Source organism: Chlorocebus sabaeus, chromosome 22 (genome assembly GCF_047675955.1).
Source record: "Chlorocebus sabaeus isolate Y175 chromosome 22, mChlSab1.0.hap1, whole genome shotgun sequence".
Lineage (NCBI taxonomy): Eukaryota > Metazoa > Chordata > Mammalia > Primates > Cercopithecidae > Chlorocebus > Chlorocebus sabaeus.
This window is the reverse complement of record NC_132925.1, coordinates 76,475,872-76,498,809: the sequence shown is the minus strand read 5'-3', so window position 1 is coordinate 76,498,809 and position 22,938 is coordinate 76,475,872. Positions and strand designations below refer to the sequence as shown.

The window sequence follows — 22,938 nt, the reverse complement described above, 5'->3', positions numbered from 1 at the left end:
GCTAAATCTGTTTTCCACTGGCACATGGTCCCACATTCAAGATTAATTTGTTTCCATCTCTTCTCTCTAGGCAGTTTTCTCTGTCCTGGTCCTCTGCCCTGACATTCACAGGCCAAGATGGATCCCCTGCCCTGTGCCCATGGCCCCTGTGCTCTGCTCTGCATCACTGTCCAGACCACATTGCAAGTTTTGCTTCCCCTTCTGCTTCCCCTGGAGGAAGTGGCAATGCTTATCCTGTTTTTTTGATGTTCTCCAGCACCTAAGCGCTGCCTGCTCACAGGAAGGATCTATAAAGGCTCGAAGGAATGAAAGAGTCAACAAATAGTTATTTTTTATTTTTAGGTATTTATCATTATTATTATTTTGCTGTTCGGAAGTCATCAGAACTCACACAGATGTCCCATGTAAGGTGTGGGTGTTTCCTCCTACCTGGAAACCCCTTCTTCAGGTGGACAGCCGTCTTGCTGACCGTGCCAAGCCCGCTTTCCCAAACCAACAGACCTAAAGTTTCCCCGGAGCCAGAGGGCACCGGGCTCACGGCTGAGTCTGCACCAATGCCTGTGGGCCCTGCCTCGCCCACCTCCTCGCCCTCCCCTCTGGAGCGCGGCTGGCCAATGACAGCCTTCTCCTGGCTGCATGGGTTTCCCCCTCCCCTGTTGTCTCTACCCTGCCCCAGCTCTTCCCTGCCCACCCCTCGCTGACTCGCCTCGCCTCGCCTCCCCGACGCTCTGGGTTCCCGGAGCGCAGAGCCCAGCGTTAGCGAGTGGGCTCCCCGAGGCCCCCTGCCCTCGCCGGGCTGCTCCAAGGTGTCGCTCCTCTGACTGCTCCCGAAGGGGCTTCTGGCCCTGAGGACGGTGGTGCCAAGCGAACTTCCTTTTTAAAAAGAACTGGTGGATGAGAAGAGCGAGCGAGGGCGAGCTATGGACCCTGTGAGTCAGGTGAGACAGAACTGGGCAGGGCGGCTGGCTGGGAGCGGGGCGGGGGGGCGGGGGCTTGGGAGAGGCACCCCCAGCCCCTTCCTCACGCTTTGCTTTCTCTCTCTCGCCTCGTTCCCCCAAAGCTGGCCTCTGCGGGCACCTTCCGGGTGCTGAAGGAGCCCCTTGCCTTCCTGCGAGCCCTGGAATTGGTGAGTAGCAGTGTGTGTGTACAGGGAGGGGCGCCAGGCAGCGAGCCATCAGGTGAGGAGAGGTGGCATGGGGTGCTCCCTGCTCCGTTCTGCTCCAAGCCGGAGATTCAACCCTCAAGCCGGAGATTTCTATCCTGCCCCCTCCTAAGGTGCCGTTCCAAGGTGGTGGGGACAAGATTGAGGCACTCTGCTTGGAGGCGGGAGTGTGGACGCATTTTTGCAGGCGCTTAGACAAGTGTCGTCTCACCTCACCGCTTGCAGACGAGCAGGGACTGTGGAAAGAAACCTCCCCCTTGGGAGATGGGGGAGGGGGACGCTTGGAGGAGCTGCCGCTGGGCTCTGGCCCCTCACCTGGACCTTCGCGGGGATGAGGGGATGGGTGGAGGGACCCATAGCTGAGCGGAGGAGCCGGGAAGACTTGGCCAAGCTCAGAAAGTTGGTCAGAACTGGGACAGCTCCTTGGCGGGACTGGGATGCTGGAAGCGCGTGTTCAACTGCTCCGCGGGAGCTCCAGGGAGGGAAAGATGCTGCGAAGCTATTACAGACTGTTATAGACGGCGGCGGGTAGAGAGCAGAACTCCTTTCTTCCCTACTATAGTTTCTTTTCTCTGGCCACTCCTCTAGGGCTTTTCTGATTACACCCAGAAGAGCCCACCAGCCTGTTTGCCATGGCTTTCTTCAGCTACTGGGCTTCAGGAAGTTGTATTCCGCTTCTGTGAAACCACCCTGACGCTCCTATTGCAATTTGTGTATGAGCAGAGGAGTAAGGCACAGCAACGGTTACCCACAGGGCCACAGAGTCATGTCAGTGTTGTTGGCTGGATGACGGTTATTCAGAGTGAAATCTGCAGGTCACACTTTTCGTCTTGCTAGGAGCTCCAAAAGGCAAGCAAACCTATCTGAATAGAAAGTTCAAAGCCTGTCATGTAGCATTAATCACAGGCCCTAACACTGACTAGCTGGGAAATTATGTAAGAGCCTGTTCTGTGTTCCCAGATCTTAGCTCTAAGGGCTTGTATCTGGCAGTGGCTACATAACTGTGATGATTGTTTACAAGGATGATCTACAAGATAAATACATTTACCTTGTTTGTAGACTTGAATGAAAATGCATGCGTCTATCAATTTTACATACACCAAGACAGCTTTTGGAAGGCTTGATTTAGTGGTTCAGAGCTGGCTATTCTCAAACTGTTTGCCTTACAGTCAAGTTAGATAAGCAAGCAATCCTCACAGTTCTGGAAACTTTCAGTTTGCTTTCTCAGAATTCTGCCCACATTCATTCATTCAGTCATTCAATAAATATTTCCTGTGAAGTAGTGGCTTTTAGGGAAGAAAATAATAGCTTCATTGTCAAGTTATTATCTCTCAAAACCCAGTTCAAAGACCTGACATCATTTTCTGACATAATCTCTTATTGTCTCACACTCTCACCTATCTGAAATACTAGTTCGTGTTCACTCCATTACTGTGGCAACATGATTTTGTGCCATTGCTCCCCACACAGTCTCTACTGGTATATAAAAAGGTGTTTGTTACCTGGATGAACTTGTTCAAATTACAGATTTCTGGACACCAAATCAAAATATTGGGAAGATGGGTGCCCATGAATCTGCATTTTAAATGAGCTCCGTGTATAACTCTTATCCACATTATAATTGGCGAACCACCACTCTAAGCTATACCAGATCCCTCCAAAACTCAAAAGCCCCTTTTACCTCAGTGCCCTGGCTATTTCTATTCACACTGTATGGAATGTCCTCACCTTCCAAGCCTAAAAAAAAAAGTTTGTCTTTTACCTCAACTAAATGTTACCTCCTCAATGAAGCCTTTTCTCGTATTTATTCCTTCCTCTTTCCTCTATCCCAAACTGAATGATTCACCTCATTCTTTACTAGATTTTTATTCATTCATAAGAATTTATCACACTACAAAATACTGTTTTATAGTTCCCCCCTCCTTGGAGGAGGTGTGTGTGTGTGTGTGTGTGCAGGAGATGTGTATGAGAGAGAAAGAGTGAAATAGAATAAAGGTTACTAAGTTTACATTTAAATTATTTGCAGTCCTTCCCCTCTATCTTCTAGGATTCTAAGGCTCCAAGGAGGAAGTGCTTTTTGCTTGTACCTCAGTAATTAGACTCTCATTTGTGGAAGAGAACATGAATAATGGACAAAGCAAAATTTACAAGTCAGATAAGTTAGTTGGTTGATCTACGTTTTAAAAGAGCTGAGCCAGAGACATGAGGAGAGAGAGAGTACTAGTTGCTGAAAAAGCTAGTAGTGAACAGAGAGAGAACGTATATTCTGTGTGCACATAATGGCTGGAGGAGTCACTCTGAGGTATCTTTTTCTATGGGAGATACTGACAATGAGAGGAAATGTGATTTCTTATAGATGGCAGAACATTTCTTCTGTTTGTCTCTGTTTCCCTCACTGGTTCCTTTCATAGTGCTTCGTTAAACAGCAAGTAATCAGCAAAAATTGTAAACCGGTAATGACGGAGCACTTAAAATATCCCAGTTTATCCTGTTTCTGTGAAAGTTTTACAAAGCAATAGACAGCAGCTTTAAACTTGACAGTGTATTTAAGCTACAATTTCCCCATGCTGTAGAAATAAACATGCATGTAAAGATATATGTGTCTTAGTTTTGGGGGTTGCTATAACAAAACACCATAAACTGGATAGCTTATACATGCTATAGAAATAAACATGCACATAAAGATATATATGTCTTAGTTTTGGGGGTTGCTATAACAAAACACCATAAACTGGATAGCTTATACACAACAGAAATTTATTTCTTGTAGTTCTGAATACTGGAAAGTCTAAGATCAAGGTGCCATCAGATTCACTCTTTAGTGAGGGCATACTTTCTGGTTCACAGATGGAGCCTTCTTGCTGTATCTTCTCATAGCAGAAGGGAAGAACTCTGTTCTCATCCGTCTCTTATAAGAACACTAATCCCATTCACAAGGGCTCCACATTTATGAGCTAATCATCTCCCAAGGGCCCCACCTCCTAAGACCATCACTTTGGGAACTATATTTCAACATGTGAACTTGGGGGGAGGTGTAAACATTCAGATAATAGCAATATTCTTAAGAATATTTTTTGCAACATCATCTGTAGTGAAAAGAACTGGAAATAACTAGTAAGTCCATTATAAGAAAATAATTAAAGTACGATTCATCATGTTATGAAATATTATATTGCCATTAAAAAGAATGAATTAGCCAGGCGTGGTAGCTCATGCCTATAATCTCAGCTCTTTGGGAGGCTGAGATGGGAGGATTACTTGAGCCTAGGAGTTCAAGACCAGCTTAGTCAACATAGGGAAACTGTGCAATTCTAGAACATATTAATTAAAATAAGCCTTAATATATAGTGCATTTCTAATTCTACTATTTAGTGCAACAGAAGACATTTCTTTTGACAGGAATATCAGCTTAGTCAGCAGGTATTTGATTCTTCAGTGTTTGATTTTTTTCATTAGTTGAAGTGACTTTTCGTTTTGTTAAAATTATAAACAAACTATTTTCACATCATCCTGTAAGTTAAGTGATATCAAACATAAAAGACATGTTCTCATGTTTCTTTTTCTGACTAAATGTCTGATGCATATCATTTTTCTATAAGCAATCATTGCTTTTAAAATCAGAAGACTATATTATTCTAATGAACGTACTGGATCTAAATGGGTATGAGATTCTATATCAAAAAGATATGCTATGTGTTATTTGACAGAAACTGCAAACAAATTCTGTAAAACTGTTAGTATCAAAAAGAATAGGAATACATTTTTCTTGTCCACATTATGATCAAATAAATATAATGTGAGATTGTAAAAAAGGAAAAGAAATTTAAAACATTAGGCACTGTGGTGCATGCCTATAGTCCCAGCTACTTTTGAAACTGAGGTGGGAGGATCGCTTGAGCCCATGAGGTCAAGGCTACAGTGAACTGTGGTCCTTTCACTGCACGTCATCCTGGATGACAAAGTGAGACATTGTCTCAAAAAAAAAAAAAATGAATTCAATTAATATGCATTGACCTGCAGGTAAATATATCACTGCATTTGATAAAATTCTTAAGTGACAAAACGTAAGTTTTATTATTTGTATTTGATAAAATTGCTAAATGGAAAAACCAATATTTATCCTTTTAATAAACATGTAGATAATTTATTCAATCATATTTCAAATAATATATAGAGTCCCATATTTGCACAAATAAAAAATACAGTTTTGTATGTGAGTGTGCATGTGTGTAATTTGTATGAACACAGAGGGAAGTGTAGATATAAAGCACTGAACTGTTAAAATTGATTTTTTCAGAAGGGTGTAATTTGAGATGCAGTAGGTAGAGAATGGGAGAGGCTGATGGTAAACTGTGGTATTCAGGAAGAATTGTGGGCATATCACCTGTCTACAGTTGTGCACACACACCAGAAATTCTTTAAAATTGCTCATATTTTACATTATTTTCTATGGATTACCCACATGAACTGGTATTACCTTTAAAGTCATCTTCTACTTTTGGATTTTATAGCCTGGGGAAAAAATCCACTTTATTTACGTGTTCTTTCCTTAGGAAGGGTTCACGGATACAGTAGATTTAAAGTCTTAATAACATATAAAAGTCAAACCTTGAGGGGAAAGCTTTAGCCACTTTCAAAGACTTGCAGGCAAAACTCCCATATCCTTAATCTCTACTTAAACGAGGTCAGGGTACTTTTCACTATCTTTTAGGTCAAAACGGAAAAGTTGGGACATAGCCCTGACTCTAGTAGTCTTTTTCATTTATTCCCTGATGATAAAATAGGTCCAGAAAATCTCTTAAGCTATCATTTGGAAATGGCAAAATATATATTAAACTTACCCCATTTTCAGACCACTCTGAAAAACTAACTTGGTATAGTCCTGTCTTCCACAGATAATTCTTTTTTTTTTTTTTTTTTTTTTTTTTTGAGACGGAGCCTCACTCTGTCACCCAGGCTAGAGTGTAGTGATAAAACAGGTCCAACAAACTTCTTAAACTATCATTTGGAAATGGCAAAATATGTATATTAAACTTATTAAACTTGCCCCATTTTCAGACTACTCTGAAAAACTACGTTGGTATAGTCTTTCCACAGATAATTCTTTTTTTTTTTTTTTTTTTTTTTTTTTTTGAGATGGAGTCTCCCTCTGTCGCCCAGGCTGGAGTGCAGTGGTGCAATCTCGGCTCACTGCAAGCTCCGCCTCCCAGGTTCACGCCATTCTCCTGCCTCAGCCTCCCAAGTAGCTGGGACTACTGGCGCCCACCACCACGCCCGGCTAATTTTTTGTATTTTTAGTAGAGACAGGGTTTCACCGTGTTAGCCAGGATGGTCTTGATCTCCTGACCTCGTGATCCGCCCACCTTGGCCTCCCAAAGTGCTGGGATTACAGGCGTGAGCCACCGCGCCCGGCCCACAGGTAATTCTTATTTTGCTACTTTAGTATTTTGCCAGTTGACCTTTGGTCTCCTTTTTCCCTTTCCTTTTTAAAAAATTATGTTAGTACGTTCTTTCTTTACTATATACAGTGCACTGAATTTGTACCTGTGGATTTATGTAAAATGAAAAGTGGAGGAATCCACACATCCATATTGTTTAGGACCACATTGGTGCAGACTTAAGGTCATCAGAAGGACTGAAACTCCTCAAAACATTATTTGTGTGGCTTGCATAGTTCTCCAACACAATGCTGCAGCCCTAGATTCTGTGCCTATGGAATAAACTGCTGACTCAATTTGCCTAATTCTTCTAATCGTTATTTTTGACATTTATCCCTAATTTTGCAATACCATTTCTGTTGTAACCCTGGGTTTCATATCACCATTCGCCCTTTCCAGTCTACCTCCCTGCCTAACGAAGGAGGCCAGTGAATCCAAGGATGCAGCATGTCTGATATGTGTGAGGTATAGGTCTACCTGATTTAAATGGAGACACTAGCTTTTATATAGTCATCATTCCTGAATTTAATTCTAAGCCATGTTTTTCAAGTAAATATCATACTGCTTTCTTAATATTAATAACATTTATAATTTATGCTATTGATAACAACAAAGTGAAATGTGTCATCATAACATATAATAAATACAATTTTATAATAGCCACCGTTTTAAACTCCTAATGAGAGAAGTAATAATAGCTGCCTTTGTCATGCAGGCATCATATGGGGGACTACATTACTGTGGTTTTCTTACATCATTGTGTTGAAGCTGTGTAACTTTAACATTCCCATTCCACCAGGAGGCTCAAAGATGTTAACCAATTCATCAGGGACAAAAATTGTAGGAAATGGCAAAGCCAAGATTTGAGCAGCCTCACTCCCAACTTCATTCTCTTAAATGCTACATTCTTCTGCTTCTTCCAATGTGGTAAGCACTTGCCATATCTTACCCTTGATCCTCAAAGAAGCTTTAAAAAACAGATGTTATCCTATTTTACAGTGTTTATCTCAGTCATCAACTTATATATTTGAGGTCTTTTCTGAAAATGCCAAGGAACATTTGTATTTAGAGATGAATTCAACAGACATCAATTGTCTTTTATATTTGGCTTTATTTTCTGTTAGTTATTAATTAACCAAGGTAGAGTAGATTCCAATTAAAAACCAGTGCTTTTCATTTTAAATATGTAGAAAAAGACTTCGATTATAAAGCCAATAATTTAATCTCATTTTTATCTTCTTTTCTTCTTTTGTTAAAAAAAAAAAAATGTGTGCATAAGTCAGAGAACTCATTTTCTTCTTATGTATAAACAAGACAGGGAATTCTTACATAAAATTTATTTAAATTGTGAGCAGCAATCCACCATTGACGGTTTGATGTAATTTAAAGCTATATTAATGTGGGTTTAATTACAACCTTCTAGCCTCTCAATAGGTGACAAAAATCATGTGCAATTGGAGTACGAATCAATAAGTGCACAACAAATAAGCAGCTCCCCAGTGTGCTGATGGATTCATCTCTTAATGCTTTCCTGAGTGTATTAAGACAATTGGTATTTGGCCTCACAAGTACAGAAAAAAAGAGAAAAGGGTTAGGAATGCTTCTTGTGGATTTGAATTCAGATTTTATTTTTTACTAGCTTCGTTACCTTGGGCAAGTTAAATATACTAGGCTTCATTTTCCTCATCTGTAAGACAGGGCTAATAATAGTTCCTACTTCAAAGTGTTGCTATCATGATTAAATGATCTATCCAAGTAAGGTGCCTTGCATAGTACCTACACTGTGATAAGTGCTCAGTAAATGATTATGAAGGTGATGATAACGATGCCAGTGGTTATGACGGTGATAAAAAGGGAGAAAGTAGAAATTCATCAAAGGATAATTTAGGACATCACAGATAACTTTTTGCAAGTTAAAGTCTTGGCAAAACTCTGAGGTAGAAATTTGAATTCGAACTTACTCATACCTCTTTTTAGCCCCTCTATCTCTATCCTCCACTGTGGAGGGCCCTCATACTGGCAAGACTATTTTTACCATAGCATGAATGTCTCTTCAGGCACTTGCTCCTTGGAATATTCACATTTCAAAGAAAATTCCAGCAAGGCCAGTGTTGAACCTAAAGGAGAAGGTCTATTGGAAGAATTGCAAGCACTTGGCCTTCAAGGGTTTATCCTTGAGGTATGGAGAGATACTTTTCCTGGTCTTTCTCAAATAACAATCCATAGACAATTTCCTACATTTGAAAGAGACACAGTGGACCCAACTGAATTCTCCAGGATGTAGCTAAGGGTCCTTATAGGGTCAGATAAAGGCACTTACTAACCACATTGTAATGCGCAGGTGCTCCAGGCCCTTGGGAGTTCCCCCATAGAAACATGGAGAAAACCCTAGAGTTATGCTGAAGTAGAAACATGATCCTTAGTTCTCTGTTTCCCGGAGGACCCACATGTCTCACTGACTGAGGTATGGGGACAGAAGAAAAACAGTCATGTGCTAGTAGAAGAAAAGGAGAAAATCTCTAAGGAGTATGTGCACAGAACCATGGTCTTCCTTTGAGTCTTCATCTTCTGTGGGGATGTATTTGACTTTCGTTGTATTTGTTATTATTCCTGTTCAATGTATTAGCTTAGGCTCCTTTAAAGACCTCAGTTTCTTAACCTGAAAACTGGGGACAATATCTCCTGCCTATAGTGTTGAAAATTTTAAGTGAGATCAAGCACGAAAAAGTGTTTAGCAAACTATTAAGTATCCTTCTAAAGTAAATGATAATTGTGACCATGATGATGGTGATGATAAAGAAATACCTTCTTCCAACCTAAATGACTCTGGGCAGCATAGTATAGTTACTGGATAGAGCACAGGGTGAGATGTGAGGTGTAAGAACTTGATCTCTGTTCCCTGAGGTACTGTCTTTCCAACCACTTACCACACTCTATCTTCCATGCCAGTCTCTTTGGTCTCTTTGAAGCCTGCAAGAAAGAATTATGCCGCCAGTTGAATGTAGTGAATCATCCAACCTTTACTGGGGAAAGTTCCTTAGGATAGGGGAATGTGGTCCATCCTCACCCTTTTAACTCTCATACCAAGAGACAATTTTCTTGCTCTGTACACATTTCACATTTCTTGATGTTTTGGGGGCCTGATGATGGTTTCTTGCTGTTCTCATGAACTTTTGTGCATGCCACTTCCACTGCCCAGAATGCTCCCTCTCCTTTTTGCTCAATGCTTTTTAGTTGATGAATTCCTCTTCTCCCTTCAGTGTCAATGTGGATATCACTGTCTAGGGAGGTCTACTAGATAAGGTCAGCCTTCTGATGGCTCCCAGACCACACTTTTTAATGACTTTTCATTCTAGCTACTCAACCAGAGTAAATGCAATGTGAGAGCAGGGATCTTGTTTGTCCTGCTCATCAGCGCATTTTATGTTTCTAACACAGTGCTTAACACACAGTAAGACCAACTTCAGGGACATTCGCAAACTCCACCAAAACATCTAGGCAGTAGGTGCTTAGTAAGTATTGGTTAAGAAAATGAGAGAAGGAGGAGGGAAGGAAGGGAACAAAGAATAAGTAAATGAATTGTTGGTAACACATTGGATGAGATGTAAATTTCTCTTAATCGTCTTCATTATGAAGTGGAATTGTGAAGCTTTCCCTGGAAACAATTGTTTAGCTTGGTTATGGAGGAGAGTAAGTCCCATAGGCACTACTGTCAAGGAAACAGGGCTATTATAGGGATACCCACTGCATGAAAATGGTGGAGAACTTTTATAGAAATAAAAGTTCAAGGACTGAAACAGGCTCAGGTCTCATATTTTGGATTCAAGTCAATGAGCAGCAAGAATGCCTTAGCAAAGGTGCCACTATTATTATGTCTTTGTCACTATCCTCCCTGCCCTCTCTCTGTGTTCCCTTTCGGTTTCCCATTTATTCTCTTCATTGTTCTTAGGTAATGTCCTAACAGAAAGAATATGATTGGTTCAACTAACAAAAAAATTGTTTTAGTTCTGACACAACTGTCAACCCCAGGCAATATCACAAGTCAATAGCCAGTCTACAAATTGGTTGCCATAGGTCAAATGCCCACTGCTATCCTGCCACTTATGGCCTGAATAAAAAGGGTCATGATATTCAAAACATTGCCTTTTGCCTGTTCTTTCAGCTGAAGCAGTGATCGTGATGATCCTTTAAGTCATAACAGGACAGACCCAGTGAGAAGTGTACATATCTGGTTTAAAAGTAGATGATTTTTAAACCAGTACTTCTTTATTGAAGTAGCACTGGTAATTTTCTCAAGATGTTATACCTTCGAGATGTTGGCATCAGTATTCTTGGAATGCTCTCTGATTAGGGGATAGCTGAGTGGATCCACACTGATAATATTATCCAAAGAGGTACACCTTTGGCTCTTCAGCACATGGGCCTCCACTAGCTTGTGCGATCTTGTCCATTTGTTGAAAACCTCTTTTTAAAGAAATGATTAGGTTTTGCCTAAGACGATTTGTGAATAAAAATGTAAATCCTCAAACCCACATATACTTCATTTTTATTCACATATTTGTTGGTAAATTCAGCTCTGGCCCTTGATGTTAGAAGACTACATTAATTATTACATTCATTTCTTATGTGTATGTGTTTACTAATGTAGCAGAAAACTGCTCCCGGAAGAGTCACTGGATTGCCTTGTGTGGTAGGTGCTGTTTCTTTGAGGTAGGGGGAAGGAGGAATTTGTTGATGAGCAAATACCACTGGAAAAATGTAGAAGGCAGTGTGGAGGTTGAAGAAGCATGAATTTTGGGGTCAGTTTGATGCCGAAATTTTTGCTCTTCTTTTCAGCCATGGAACACGGAGCAGATTGCATAATTATGCTCACCCTCAGGTCCACAACTATCAAATGAGGACCATAACAGTCATGTCTTTTTGGTGTTATGATGGTTAAGTAAGATAATATTAGTAAAACCTCCAGCAGTGTCTGGTCTATACCAAGATTCTTTAACTGTAACTGAGGAAGAGGTTGTTGAAGTTCATGATGTATCTACAAACACAATTAAGCATTCCTAAACTTTCTAACACTGGAATAAACATAAAGGGTTTCACTATATCATTGTTATGATGTTTTTTGTTCCCATTATTTCTCCATTGGAAGAATGTTGATTGTGAGATGTCTTAGTCTGCTTTGTGTTGCTGTAGAGGAATACATGAGGCTGAATAATTTACAAAGAAACTGGGTTTATTTGGTTCATGGCTCTGCAGGCTGTACAAGAAAGCTGGTGTCACTATCCACTTCTGGTGAAGGCCTCAGGCTGCTTCCACTCACGGCAGAAGGTAGAGAGGAGCTGGTGTGTGCAGAGATCACATGGTGAGAAAGGAAGCAAAAGGTGGGGAGAAGGGGCCTGTTTCTTTTTAATAGCCAGCTCTCACAGGAACTAATAGAGAATTCACTCACACACCCCTCCCCTAGGGAGGGCATTAATTTATTCTGGAGGGTTCTGCCCCCGTGACTCAAACACCTCCTATTGGGCCCCACCTCAAAAACTGGGGATCAAATTTCAACTTGAGATTTGGAGGAGACAAACATCCAAACTATAGCATGAGATGATCATAAAGTAAACACAATAATGTTTAAAATAATATATAAAGTGCTTTATTAACTGCTATGCACATGTTTTTCGTATATCATGTTACTTTACAAAAGACTAATAAAAAACTCCTTTTTGCATATGAGAAAATTAAGGCCTGGAGAGATCCCACTACTTGCCTAAAGTCATACAGCTAGTATGTAAGAGAGCCAGGATTTGAACCCAGGCAATTGGATGCCAGACTCCATGCTCTTAGCTATTTTTCTGCATTATCTTCCATTAATAGTAATCACTTATTACTCCCAGGTCTTGGAGCTAAATGATTTCCCCCTGAAAACAGCAGGGACGATATACATAATTTCTTCTTAAAGTCATGTCTTCTAACTCTTAACTCAGTTCCCTTTATGCTATCTCATGCTACCAACAGACAAAGCAAAGCTTAAATGCCCTCATGACTAAGGACATTCATACCTTCTTAGTGATCTTTTTATTTCTCGAAAACATTCCCACTCCTTGAGGAAATTTTACTGACCTTGTGTATCTTTTTTTTTTTTTTTTTAACAATCTTTATTCACTAATCCGTTGTAGAAAAAACTCAAATTCAGAAATATGTTGTTGAAACATGCAGATACAAAGAAAAGTATCTGTAGAATTCAGGAAGGATATGGATATTTAGTAAGATTATGAACACTTAAATTCCTTTTGGATGTCTGGTAAATTATTCAAGTCAGGCAGCTTCCATCATGGATGATGGAAAAGTAAATGAACTTTGTCCATTGTGTGTGTGTGTGAGTCGTCATTCTTTGGATCTGTTATTTGGAAGCATTTGTGTGCTTTAACAGGAAGTTCTTACACATCCATCTGGTCTACTCTGAGATTTTCTGGCTGGCCTTTTATGCACTGGCTTCACCTTACACCTGATGGACAGTTGGCACACTTTTCAGGATCTTTCCAGTTGAGACTTCAGAAGATTGGAGAGTTAGATTGGCAGGGAGATATTAGAAAATTACTGAGCACAAACCCATAATCTGAGTGAAGAATAGAGATCCTGAGAGACATTTCAATGGGAAAAGGGGGTAGCTGGATGAATAGAGATTATGATTGTGATTCAGAATGCACTGGATTTGAAGCCATGCAAGCTAAGTCTCATCCACAAACTTTGTGTATGTCCATGGGCAGGTCAACATCATTGAACCTCAAGTTGCTCAGGGATTTTACCTATATCAAAGGTGTTTTAATGATACAAATAAATTAATGGCTGAGAAACCTTGGGTAAATGTCTTTATCTTTCTGCCTCTCAATTTCTTGAACTATACAATGGGAATAAACAACTGTAACACAGAGCTGTGAAATCAAATGAGCTTACGTGTTTGAAAGTTCCCCTTCACTTTATTGGAGAGGGCTCAATACAGGTTGACTGTCCTCAAACCCAGAAAATTAAAGCTCAAATATCTGGGAAATCTTTCCCATATGAGAAATATCTGATGGGCTACCTTTAATGTCCATCTACAGCTGGAGGTTTGTGAGGATAGGGGAGAGGTATGTTTTCTGTATCATAATCATCAACTAGAGTTTAGGTAAGAACTTTTGTTGTCAGATTCACAGATTCTATCTATGAAGCAGTTCAAAGCATGATTATTATGTGATCACGATTCACCCAGGAGATGAATTTGAAATTTATTTTTAAAGACATGTGCTTCATTGGTGAAAAAAAAAAAGAATGTGTGTGAAACTGATAGTGGCATTACACTCCAGCTATTCTGTGGGAAAAGGCTATGTTTACCAGCAACTGTAGGTAAATTTAAAGTGTAAATATTGTAGTTTCTCTCTCTCTCTCTCGTGCGTATACAAACACATGTTGCTTAATGACGGGAATAGGTTAAGAGAAAAATGTGTCATTAGGTGATTTCATCATCGTGCATACATCATAGAGTGCACTTACACAAACCTAAGTGGGATAGCCTACTACACACCTAGGCTACATGTACATCCTATTGCTCCTAGGCTAAAAACCTGTACAACATGTGACCGTACTGAATACTGTAGGCAGCTGTAACACAATGGTATTCATGTATCTAAACATCTAAACATAGAAAAAGTACAGTAAAAATTTAGTGTTATAATCTTATGGGACCATCATCATATATGTGGTTGGTCATTGACCAAAACATCATTATGCAAAGCATGATTTTAAATTGCTAGTGCTTTAAAATTTTTTAATTGACACATAATAATTGTACATACTTTGGGGATACAATGTGATATTTCAACACATGTATACAGTGTGTAATGCTTAGATCATGGTAATTAGCATATCCATCACCTCAAACATTTGTCATTCTTTTGTGTTGGGAACATTCAAAATCTGTTCTAGCTATTTGAAAATACACAATAAATTGTCATTTACTATAGTCATCCTGTAGTGCTAGCTTTTAAAAAAATGCCTGCTTTTATTCACTATATTCTCATTTAGTAACAGAAAAATACTTGGATTTGACTGTCAGCTGCATTAGTTACACGCTATGTGACCTTGGACACATTACTTAACCTGTTTGGGCCTTTCATATTTATAAGTGTAGAAATAATGATAACCAGCAGGCATAATTATTGTTCATTAAATAACATTTGCAAAGATTAGTGGCACATAGGAAATATTTAAGACAAGCTATTTTCCTTCTTTTCCTCCAAATATCCTTTTACTGCAAAAGTTTGGAAAGAAAGCATTGGAAAATTCACAAGAGTCTTCTGCTTCGCTAGATGTTATCTCTTAAACGTACACATGCACACACACACACGCACATGCGCACATATGTTCTTTGTACTGAAGGTCATAAAGAGCAGTTCTGGCTAACTGGAATGAATTTGAGTGGGACAGTAAAATTAGTCAGGTGTGGTTGGCAAGGAACGAGTGATTAGACCAGAGTGTCAAGTTCTAGATCAGCATCCCAGACACACTGTAGCCTCAGGCTGCCTGTAGGCTTTGGCAAGGGGATCATGAATTTGTGAAGCTGTTTTCTGAAGGGAATAACATAATTGTTTATTTTAGAGAAAAAAGAAAGCCCCCCAATAGTAGAAATTCACCATAATGGCTATACATTAATGAGTTCTTGCTACATGCCAGGCTGTACCATGTTTGTGCTACTTGCTTTATATACTTTCATTCAGATCTTGTAATGACTTGAGTCAAGATCACTTGACTCAAGTCACACAGGTGGTAAGTGACCAAGACAGGGTTTCAAACCATATCTGTCTGACTTCTTGACTCTCCCATGTCTGCTTTGCTGCCAAACATAATAAGAGTATTTGTCTTTGGGGTGGAGGGTTTTTTCGGACATGCTATGTAGAGCCATTCTATGCATAAGTGAAATGTTTATTAACAATCACAAAATAAGCAAAAATTAGTAAATTAAAATTACCCAGTGTTCCTCCACTGAGAGATAACCTTAATATTTTGAAATTTACTTTTAGATATCTTTTATGTTCATGGACGTTTTTGTCTACAAAAATGATGTATTAGTTTGCTAGGGCAAACCACATAATGTATTAATTTGCTGCAGACTTACAAACTAAGTAGCTTAAACAACACAAATGTATTATCTCACAGTTCTGGAGACTAGAAGTCTGAGATTAAAGTGCCAGCAAGGTTGGTTCCTTTTGAGGGTCCTGAGGGAGAATTTGTTTCATGCCTCTCTGTAGCTTCTGGAGGTTTGCTGGCAATATTTGGTGTTCCTTGGCTTATAGAAGTGTTGTCCTGATCTCTGCTTTCTTCTTCACATGGTTATACTGTGTGTGTGTGTGTGTGTGTGTGTGTGTGTGTGTGTGTGTCTGTGCCTGAAGTTTCCCTTTTTCTATGACACCAGTCATATTGAACTAGGGACCCACTCCACTCTAATATGACCTCATCTTAACTAATCATATCTGCAATGGCCCTCTTTCACAGTAAGGCCACCAGTGAGGACTTCAACATGTGAATCTTGGGAGTACCCAATTCAGTCCATAACAAATGGGTTCCTAGAAGAGGCACTGTTTTGTCACCTGCTTTGTTCTCCTTAATATATTGTGAATTCTTTTACTATGCCACTAGATAAAATATTTTTTCCCGTAATTTTAATGCCTGTATATGATTACACTGTATGCCTCTCCTGGAGATTATTTAACTAATTCCTAACTTAGGTAGTTTTCAAATGTATATTATATTGTTTTCAAAACCTGCAAGGAATTCCTCTTTAAAGATAAATAATTACTATGCCTCTATTGTTGTTAACTTAGATGTAGAATTGCTGGCTCAGAGGGTTATACGTTTTTAAGGTATTTAGAAGAATTACCAAATTACCCTCCAATGAGGTGTTATCGGTTGGGTATCACCAGTTAAATGTTTTCACAATTTGATAGTTGAAGTGAAATCTTGATTGACTTTGTGCTCTAATTTTGAAATGAGATTGTACATTTTTGGATAAAATTATTTATATTCTTATTTTCATTTGGAAATATTTTAATGAACAGAACGGATTCATAAAGCAATAGCCAAGGCTGCCAAACTCACGATGCTGTTCACGTGGACTTTTCCATAAGCTGTTGCCTTAATCTTTCCAGGTCATTGTACTACTCCACCGTTTGGAAATTATTTAGATTGTCGTTCTCTAACTTGGGCAGAGAGGCAAATACTGAGACTTTCTTTCTCTGAATTCATTATATAAAAATAGATGTAATTTTTAGAATGTCAAAAGTAATTACTGTTGTTATAAATCTTTTATAAGCTAAACAATGTTATAAGTTTGCCATTTTTGTGTCTTATTTATATTATTTATTAAATTAATGTATCCTAAGAAACATTATTATTTTACTTTAAGTGATACTCATAAATGTTAGTGCATATTCAGTTCGTACTTTTCTGAAATTGCACTTCATGTGTATACGTGACTGAGACACATATATGCAAATTTATAACATGCCTACTTTGGAAATGGATTTGAGGCACATAGAACTTTAATAATTCTTTTGATAGAAAGGCAGAATAGATACAGTGTTTTCACACCGTCTGCGGAATTTGAGGCATATCTGACTTTTAGACTGTAGAATACCATATTAATAAAATAAAATAAAATAAAATAAATCCAGAAGCTGCCTGATGTCAAGGGTATTTCTTCTCTTTCTCAGATCATATTCCTGACCACACTTGCAATTAACTGAGATAGCATTATGGATTCACTTAGCCTCTGCCTCACATATTGCTATTTTGGGCTATGCTGGCCTCCCTATGAATGATAAAGCAGTCGTTAACATTCATTGTATATTTAATGAGCTCCAGGCCCTGTGCTAAGTATTTTCTACATGTTATGCCATTTATTTCTAACAACTCTATTAAAGTGTATGCATTATTATTTTCCCTCTTTTCAGGCAAGAAATCTGAGGCTTAGAAAAACAAGTAATGGTTAGGTGTATATGGTTTATAATAGCAGAGCTGAGATTTAATCCTGGGTCTGCTGAGCTTCAAAAGAAGACCATCTGTGGTTAACCTAGCAGTAACACAGGAAGAAAAATTCTGAACCGCTCCCAGAGATTCAGTTCCTGTATCAAGAGCCAGTAGTTGGCAGGGCAAAATAAACCAAGGTGGTGGTTTCACAGAAACTGCTTATTACCTGTCTCAATCAGATGGTAAATTCTGTCATGAGCAGGCAGAGAGAAATTTCTCTGAAGTTCAAAGCAAGTACTTTTAAAACTTCTTTTTTAATAAATATACTTGATAAAACAACAAATGAAAGAATGATCTTGATTTGATCTGAATTCATCTTACTTTATTTAGATAAGTGGAAACCATAGTTGCCTAGGCAAATGATGGGAAATACTTAGAGCCATAAGATTAGATGTTTCCCACAGTTTTTATCCATCAGTAATTTCCCTGCCTTCCTTAACCCTGCCCCCATCTACTTATGAAAGTACAAAGCACCTTGAGCTTGTAAATCTTTTGTTTTATTGATTTGTTTTGGGAGAGATTCAGTTTCCTCTCCCAGGTTGGTTAGCCTGCCTTTGAAGAATCTGGGTAGCATGCACAAGGCCATCTGGCCAGTAAATGTTGGGGCCAGAATGCAAACCAGGCCTGTTGGGAGCCAGGCAGGTAACGCAGGAGGAAACCTGCATGGGGCCATCATGTGAGGCAACACAAATGATAAGAAGTGTGGCGTACAGCACAAGGGTTTTTGCCTATAGGAGTAGCTGCTTCCACCCTGGCCAGCTGTTGGTCAGCGGTAATATAAGCCCAGTGCATCCAGATATTTCCACTTTTCTTGAGAAAAAAGAAACAAGGATTTTAGTGCTAATAGTGTGAGGTTTTAATATGAGAAATGTTTTCTATTTTTCAAACATTGTGAGACCCATCCTTTACCAGAATAAACAAAATGTGGCTGAATTCTGGACGTGGCCCGCTGTCTCCAGTTTGTTCCTTCTGCACCACAGCATCTTGCCTCCCCCAGGGACTGTGTTTGCATCTTCAAGGACCTGGCCCCATTCTTACACAGGAGGGTCTCAGGAGCCTGATCTGGTGGATGAATGAGAAATTTGGTGTTTGGAAATTAACCTTAGCTTGGTTTTTGAGATGATGGAATTAGTGACTCCAAAGGTCTCCTTTGCCTGACTTCAGATAAACATCTAGGAAGCATAAAAACATTGGGAGAATATCTTAGGCCCAAAGCTTAATGGAAATGGGGGCAGTGGCTCATATTAGCAACAAAAGGTAAGTTAGTAATACAGCTTCAGATACCATATAATGTACTGAGAAGAACTGAGTTTCTCAGTCAACCAGTGGAATCTCAAATAATTCTACTCTTTAAAAGTACAGTTTAGTTGTTTGTAATTTAAATAATCAATCAATAAGTGAATCCTAATGAGGAATGACTCTAAATATTTATCTATAAAGAGGGCTGTCTAATAGAACATTGTGCAATCATAGAAATATTCTGTATCTCACTGTTCAAAACCATAGTCACTCACTATGTATGGCTATACTTTACTTAAAATGAGGCTAGTAACTAAGCAAGCTAGGGAGCAAGCAAGCTACGGAGTTAGTTTTTAACTTTATTTATTTTTAATAATAAGATTAAATAGCTAGTTGTTACCATATTGGACAGCAAAAGTGTAGAGAATTGCCCCATTCATCTGGTTTTTAAGGGGAATGTGCTAAACTTAAGCAAATAATTTAGATTAGGGACTAGCTATTATGCGCTAGAAAATGTTCACTGTGAAGTAGCCCTGTTATTTAAAACATTCATTTTTACATTTATTATTCAACACATCACACAACATTGGTGGCAGTGAGTTTTTCAAGGCAACTTCTAGAAATTTATAAGACCCTGTATTTTCCAGATTTTACCAGTTCTTTATGTTTTCATGCATTCTATGCATTTCCATATGTTTATGAATTTTATGCATTTATAGATCAATTGTAAACATCAAAATAAAAACATAAAACAAATGACCTTTTTTATTTATCTCTGATAGGAAGCAAAATGACAGTTGTCAAAATTTGTGCTAATTTGTTAGCAGAAGTATATCCCATAACAATAGTTATGTTTTAATGATGATATGCTTTTATTTGGGAAGCAGACTAAAAGTCACAAAGATTGTGCAATGTTATGTGATACAAAGAAATTAAACAGTTTCATCAAGATTTAGCTATCAGAAAAGCACACTGAGACATTTATTTATTCTATAATTAGCGAGATAGTCTGGTAATACTTTAACAGTGACCTTTAAGAAGTACCTCCTCAAGCACTCAAAGGCTAGGATTTTTATGAATAATTTGACGGGCAGGGGGCTAGGGAATGGGTGCTGCTGATTGGCTGGAGATGCAGTCATGGGGCAAATGGTCCTCATGTGCTGAATCTGTGTCTGGCTGGGGGCCACAGGACTGGTTGAGTCATGAGCCATGGGTCCAGGTGGAGTCAGTTGGTTGCCAGAATACAAAAGTCTGAAAAACATCTCAAAAGACCAATCTTAGGTTATGTTATCTATAGGAGCAATTTGGTAATGTTAGGAAAGTGACAGACCTTGCGATCTCTGACTGTATGACTCCCAACTAGCAAGGAATTATAGGAAAGCAGGCTAGGAAACTGTGGCTGGTTATCATTTAATGACACCTACATTTTAGCAGAATTCAGGCCCCTCCCATAATTCTGATCTTGTGGCCTATCATTAGTTTTAGGAGGGAGTTTGTTCTTTGTTTTAAAGTTAAACTACAAACTAAATTCCTCCAATTGTTGGTGTGACCTACACTCAGGAATGAGCAAGGGCAACTTGGAGGTTAGAAGCAAGATGGGGTCAGTTAGGTTAGACTTATCTCACTGTTATAATTCTTGCGAAGGTGGTTTCATCTTCATCTCTCCTTCCAAAATGAAATTTTCTAGATTGCCAAGTGATCTAGTTATCCATCACCTTACTTTGAATTTCCCTGAGAGCAAAACCTAAGTTAAAAGTATCTATGAGTGTAATTTGTTAGGAAATGATTCCAGGGAATAGAAATGAATAACCAGAGAAATGTCATAAGGAAGGAGACATAAGCAATACAAGAACCCAGATGGAGTAGGTTGTTCCCTGTGAGCTGAAACTCACAGGGCCTCCTGAGCAGCCTTGGGCAATGGATCTCAGAATTCTCTGCCTTAGGGACAAAAGGGTACACAGTAAGTTTTCCACTTCTATTCCCTATCGGTCAAGAGTGATCTGGTGGAAGTTAACATCTGTTTTAGTTTGGATTTCCCAAAAGCAGACTCTGAGATAAGGATTCAAGTACCTTATTTGGGAGGTAATCCCAGGAAACACTGATAAGGTGGTGGAGAAGTGAGACAGGGAATGGAAGTAAAGCAGTAGTGAGTACTTGATCTAAAATGTTGGCAACTGGCTCTTAATCTCGTTGGGGACTCTGGGACCAGTGTAGAACATACCTTAGCTACAATTGTATCACCTGGCTGCCCCTGTTTGCAAAAGAAGCAGGGAATTGTAATTTTTAGTTGGCATATTAAGACCTCCAACAAAACTTGTTAAGAAAGAGGTAGAGAATAAATCTTTGGGAAGGAACTCCCTCCCTATCTCTGACATACATAGACAACAGATATTCCTCAAATAGTTGCTGCATTCTCCACCTTGCTTTGTCTGAGCTTATATTAAAAAAAAACCTATTTTGACCCTTCAATATGTCGGGGATTGCAAGAAGCAATAATCAGCTCAAAACGACTCAGGAAAAGAAAGCATATATTGGAAAGAATTGGAGTTATCAAAAGGCAGGGAGTTAAGTTAGGCTTCATAAGGGTAGGGAGAGGGAGAGAAGATCTGGGAGCTGAAAAATTAGTGAGTTTTTTTAGCATCATTATTCCAGGCCCTTTTTATATCTGTTCTTTGCTACTCTTTGTGTCTTTGCTCAGTTTCTCTGACTCTTACTGTGAAGGTCTTACACAATTTTTGTTTTTTATTTTCTATTTTTGTTTCATTTTGTTTTGTGTATTCAAGGAAGACAGTATCTGTCTCAAGCCTGATTCTAAGTTCACGGCTTGAGTGCCCAACGCTGTTTCTCTTGACTCAGATTCTCAAGAGGAAAAATGGCTGCCTCAGCTTCACCTATGATGTGGTTCAGCTAGGATCCTACAGCCCGATACAGGGAGAGAGGCAGAAAAACACAGCTCACAGAGGTTAGCCAATGTTGTGGGGAAGGCAGATTCTTCAGGAAGGGACCATAGGTAGAAAGAAAATGGTAGCTGTCTCATTGATATTTTTAACCCAATATCATGGATACTAAGTTTTTTCAAGTGTGAGAAAACGCAAATTTTGTAAGGAAATGTGGTCCTAGGGCAGTTTGTAATCAATGCTGAATCACAAACTCACAGGAGAGTGATGATAGTAGTTTCACAATAATTGAAAACCTAGCACAGATGGGGTATCTCTGTGGGTGGTGACAGTCATTTGTATGTTGGGGATACTAATCTTTAGACTATCTCCTGTGCAGCAAGATGAAGCATTTCCATGTTTTTAACTTAGCATTGTTGAATTCATTAATCATTAAAGGTACTTGGTATTAAAATTAGCAGCAAATGATGAGTGTCCTTGATTACAGAATTGGGATGTGTTTTTCACTACGGTACTCAAGAGTGATTTGGATATGTTTTTGATAATGGTTCTAAGTTTCCCTGTCAGTTTCAAAAGAGCTCTTCACGGAGGAGTTGGTGAGGGTGCAAAGATAGGGAAGGAGGGAAGGAGGGAGTATGACCTGCCTCCAGATCTACCTTGCAAATTATACTTTGGCAATTGACTTTTTATAAAATTTATTACTCAGCGTCCCCTTTTCAAATACTGCTTGTATTCTGAGTTCTGAGTGTGAATTCTAGAAGATACTTTGCTTCTGTCTGTCTGTCTATCTGTCTGTCTGTCTATCTATCTATCTATCATCTTCATCCTAGGGTAGTGCCACATACTTTGTTTAAAAGAATGTAGCATAGTGTTGATATTCACCAACCTGGTGCCAACATTCAGATATGCTTTAAGGATACAATAATTGTGAGGGACTTTGTTGGTCCCCTGCTCAGATCCTTTTAGTAGGCTACTACATAGCCTTTTCTCCCTCCCACAGCTGTTGTGAATGTTGACTACCAAAAGGTAGTCCCTGCTTTAGAGAATTGCCTTTGGCTGAATGAAGCCACCTCACCCCAAGCTTATATCCTGCCCCAGGGGTAGCCCATAGCTAGTAACAGTCTAATACTGGGATACAAAAGCCTAGCTT

At 39.2% G+C, this 22,938-nt stretch overlaps 1 protein-coding gene across 1 annotated transcript in view; it reads left to right on the top strand.

Moving 5' to 3' along the window:
* Positions 1–658: 658 nt before the first annotated feature.
* Positions 659–22,938, top strand: part of SYNPR (synaptoporin) — a 332,629-nt gene continuing 310,349 nt past the window's right edge. Inside the window, exons 1-2 of the mRNA XM_007984863.3 lie at positions 659–938; positions 1,061–1,126. Of these exons, the coding sequence (XP_007983054.1) occupies positions 921–938; positions 1,061–1,126 (84 nt within the window). The 5' untranslated portion in view covers positions 659–920. The remainder of the gene's footprint in view (positions 939–1,060; positions 1,127–22,938) is intronic.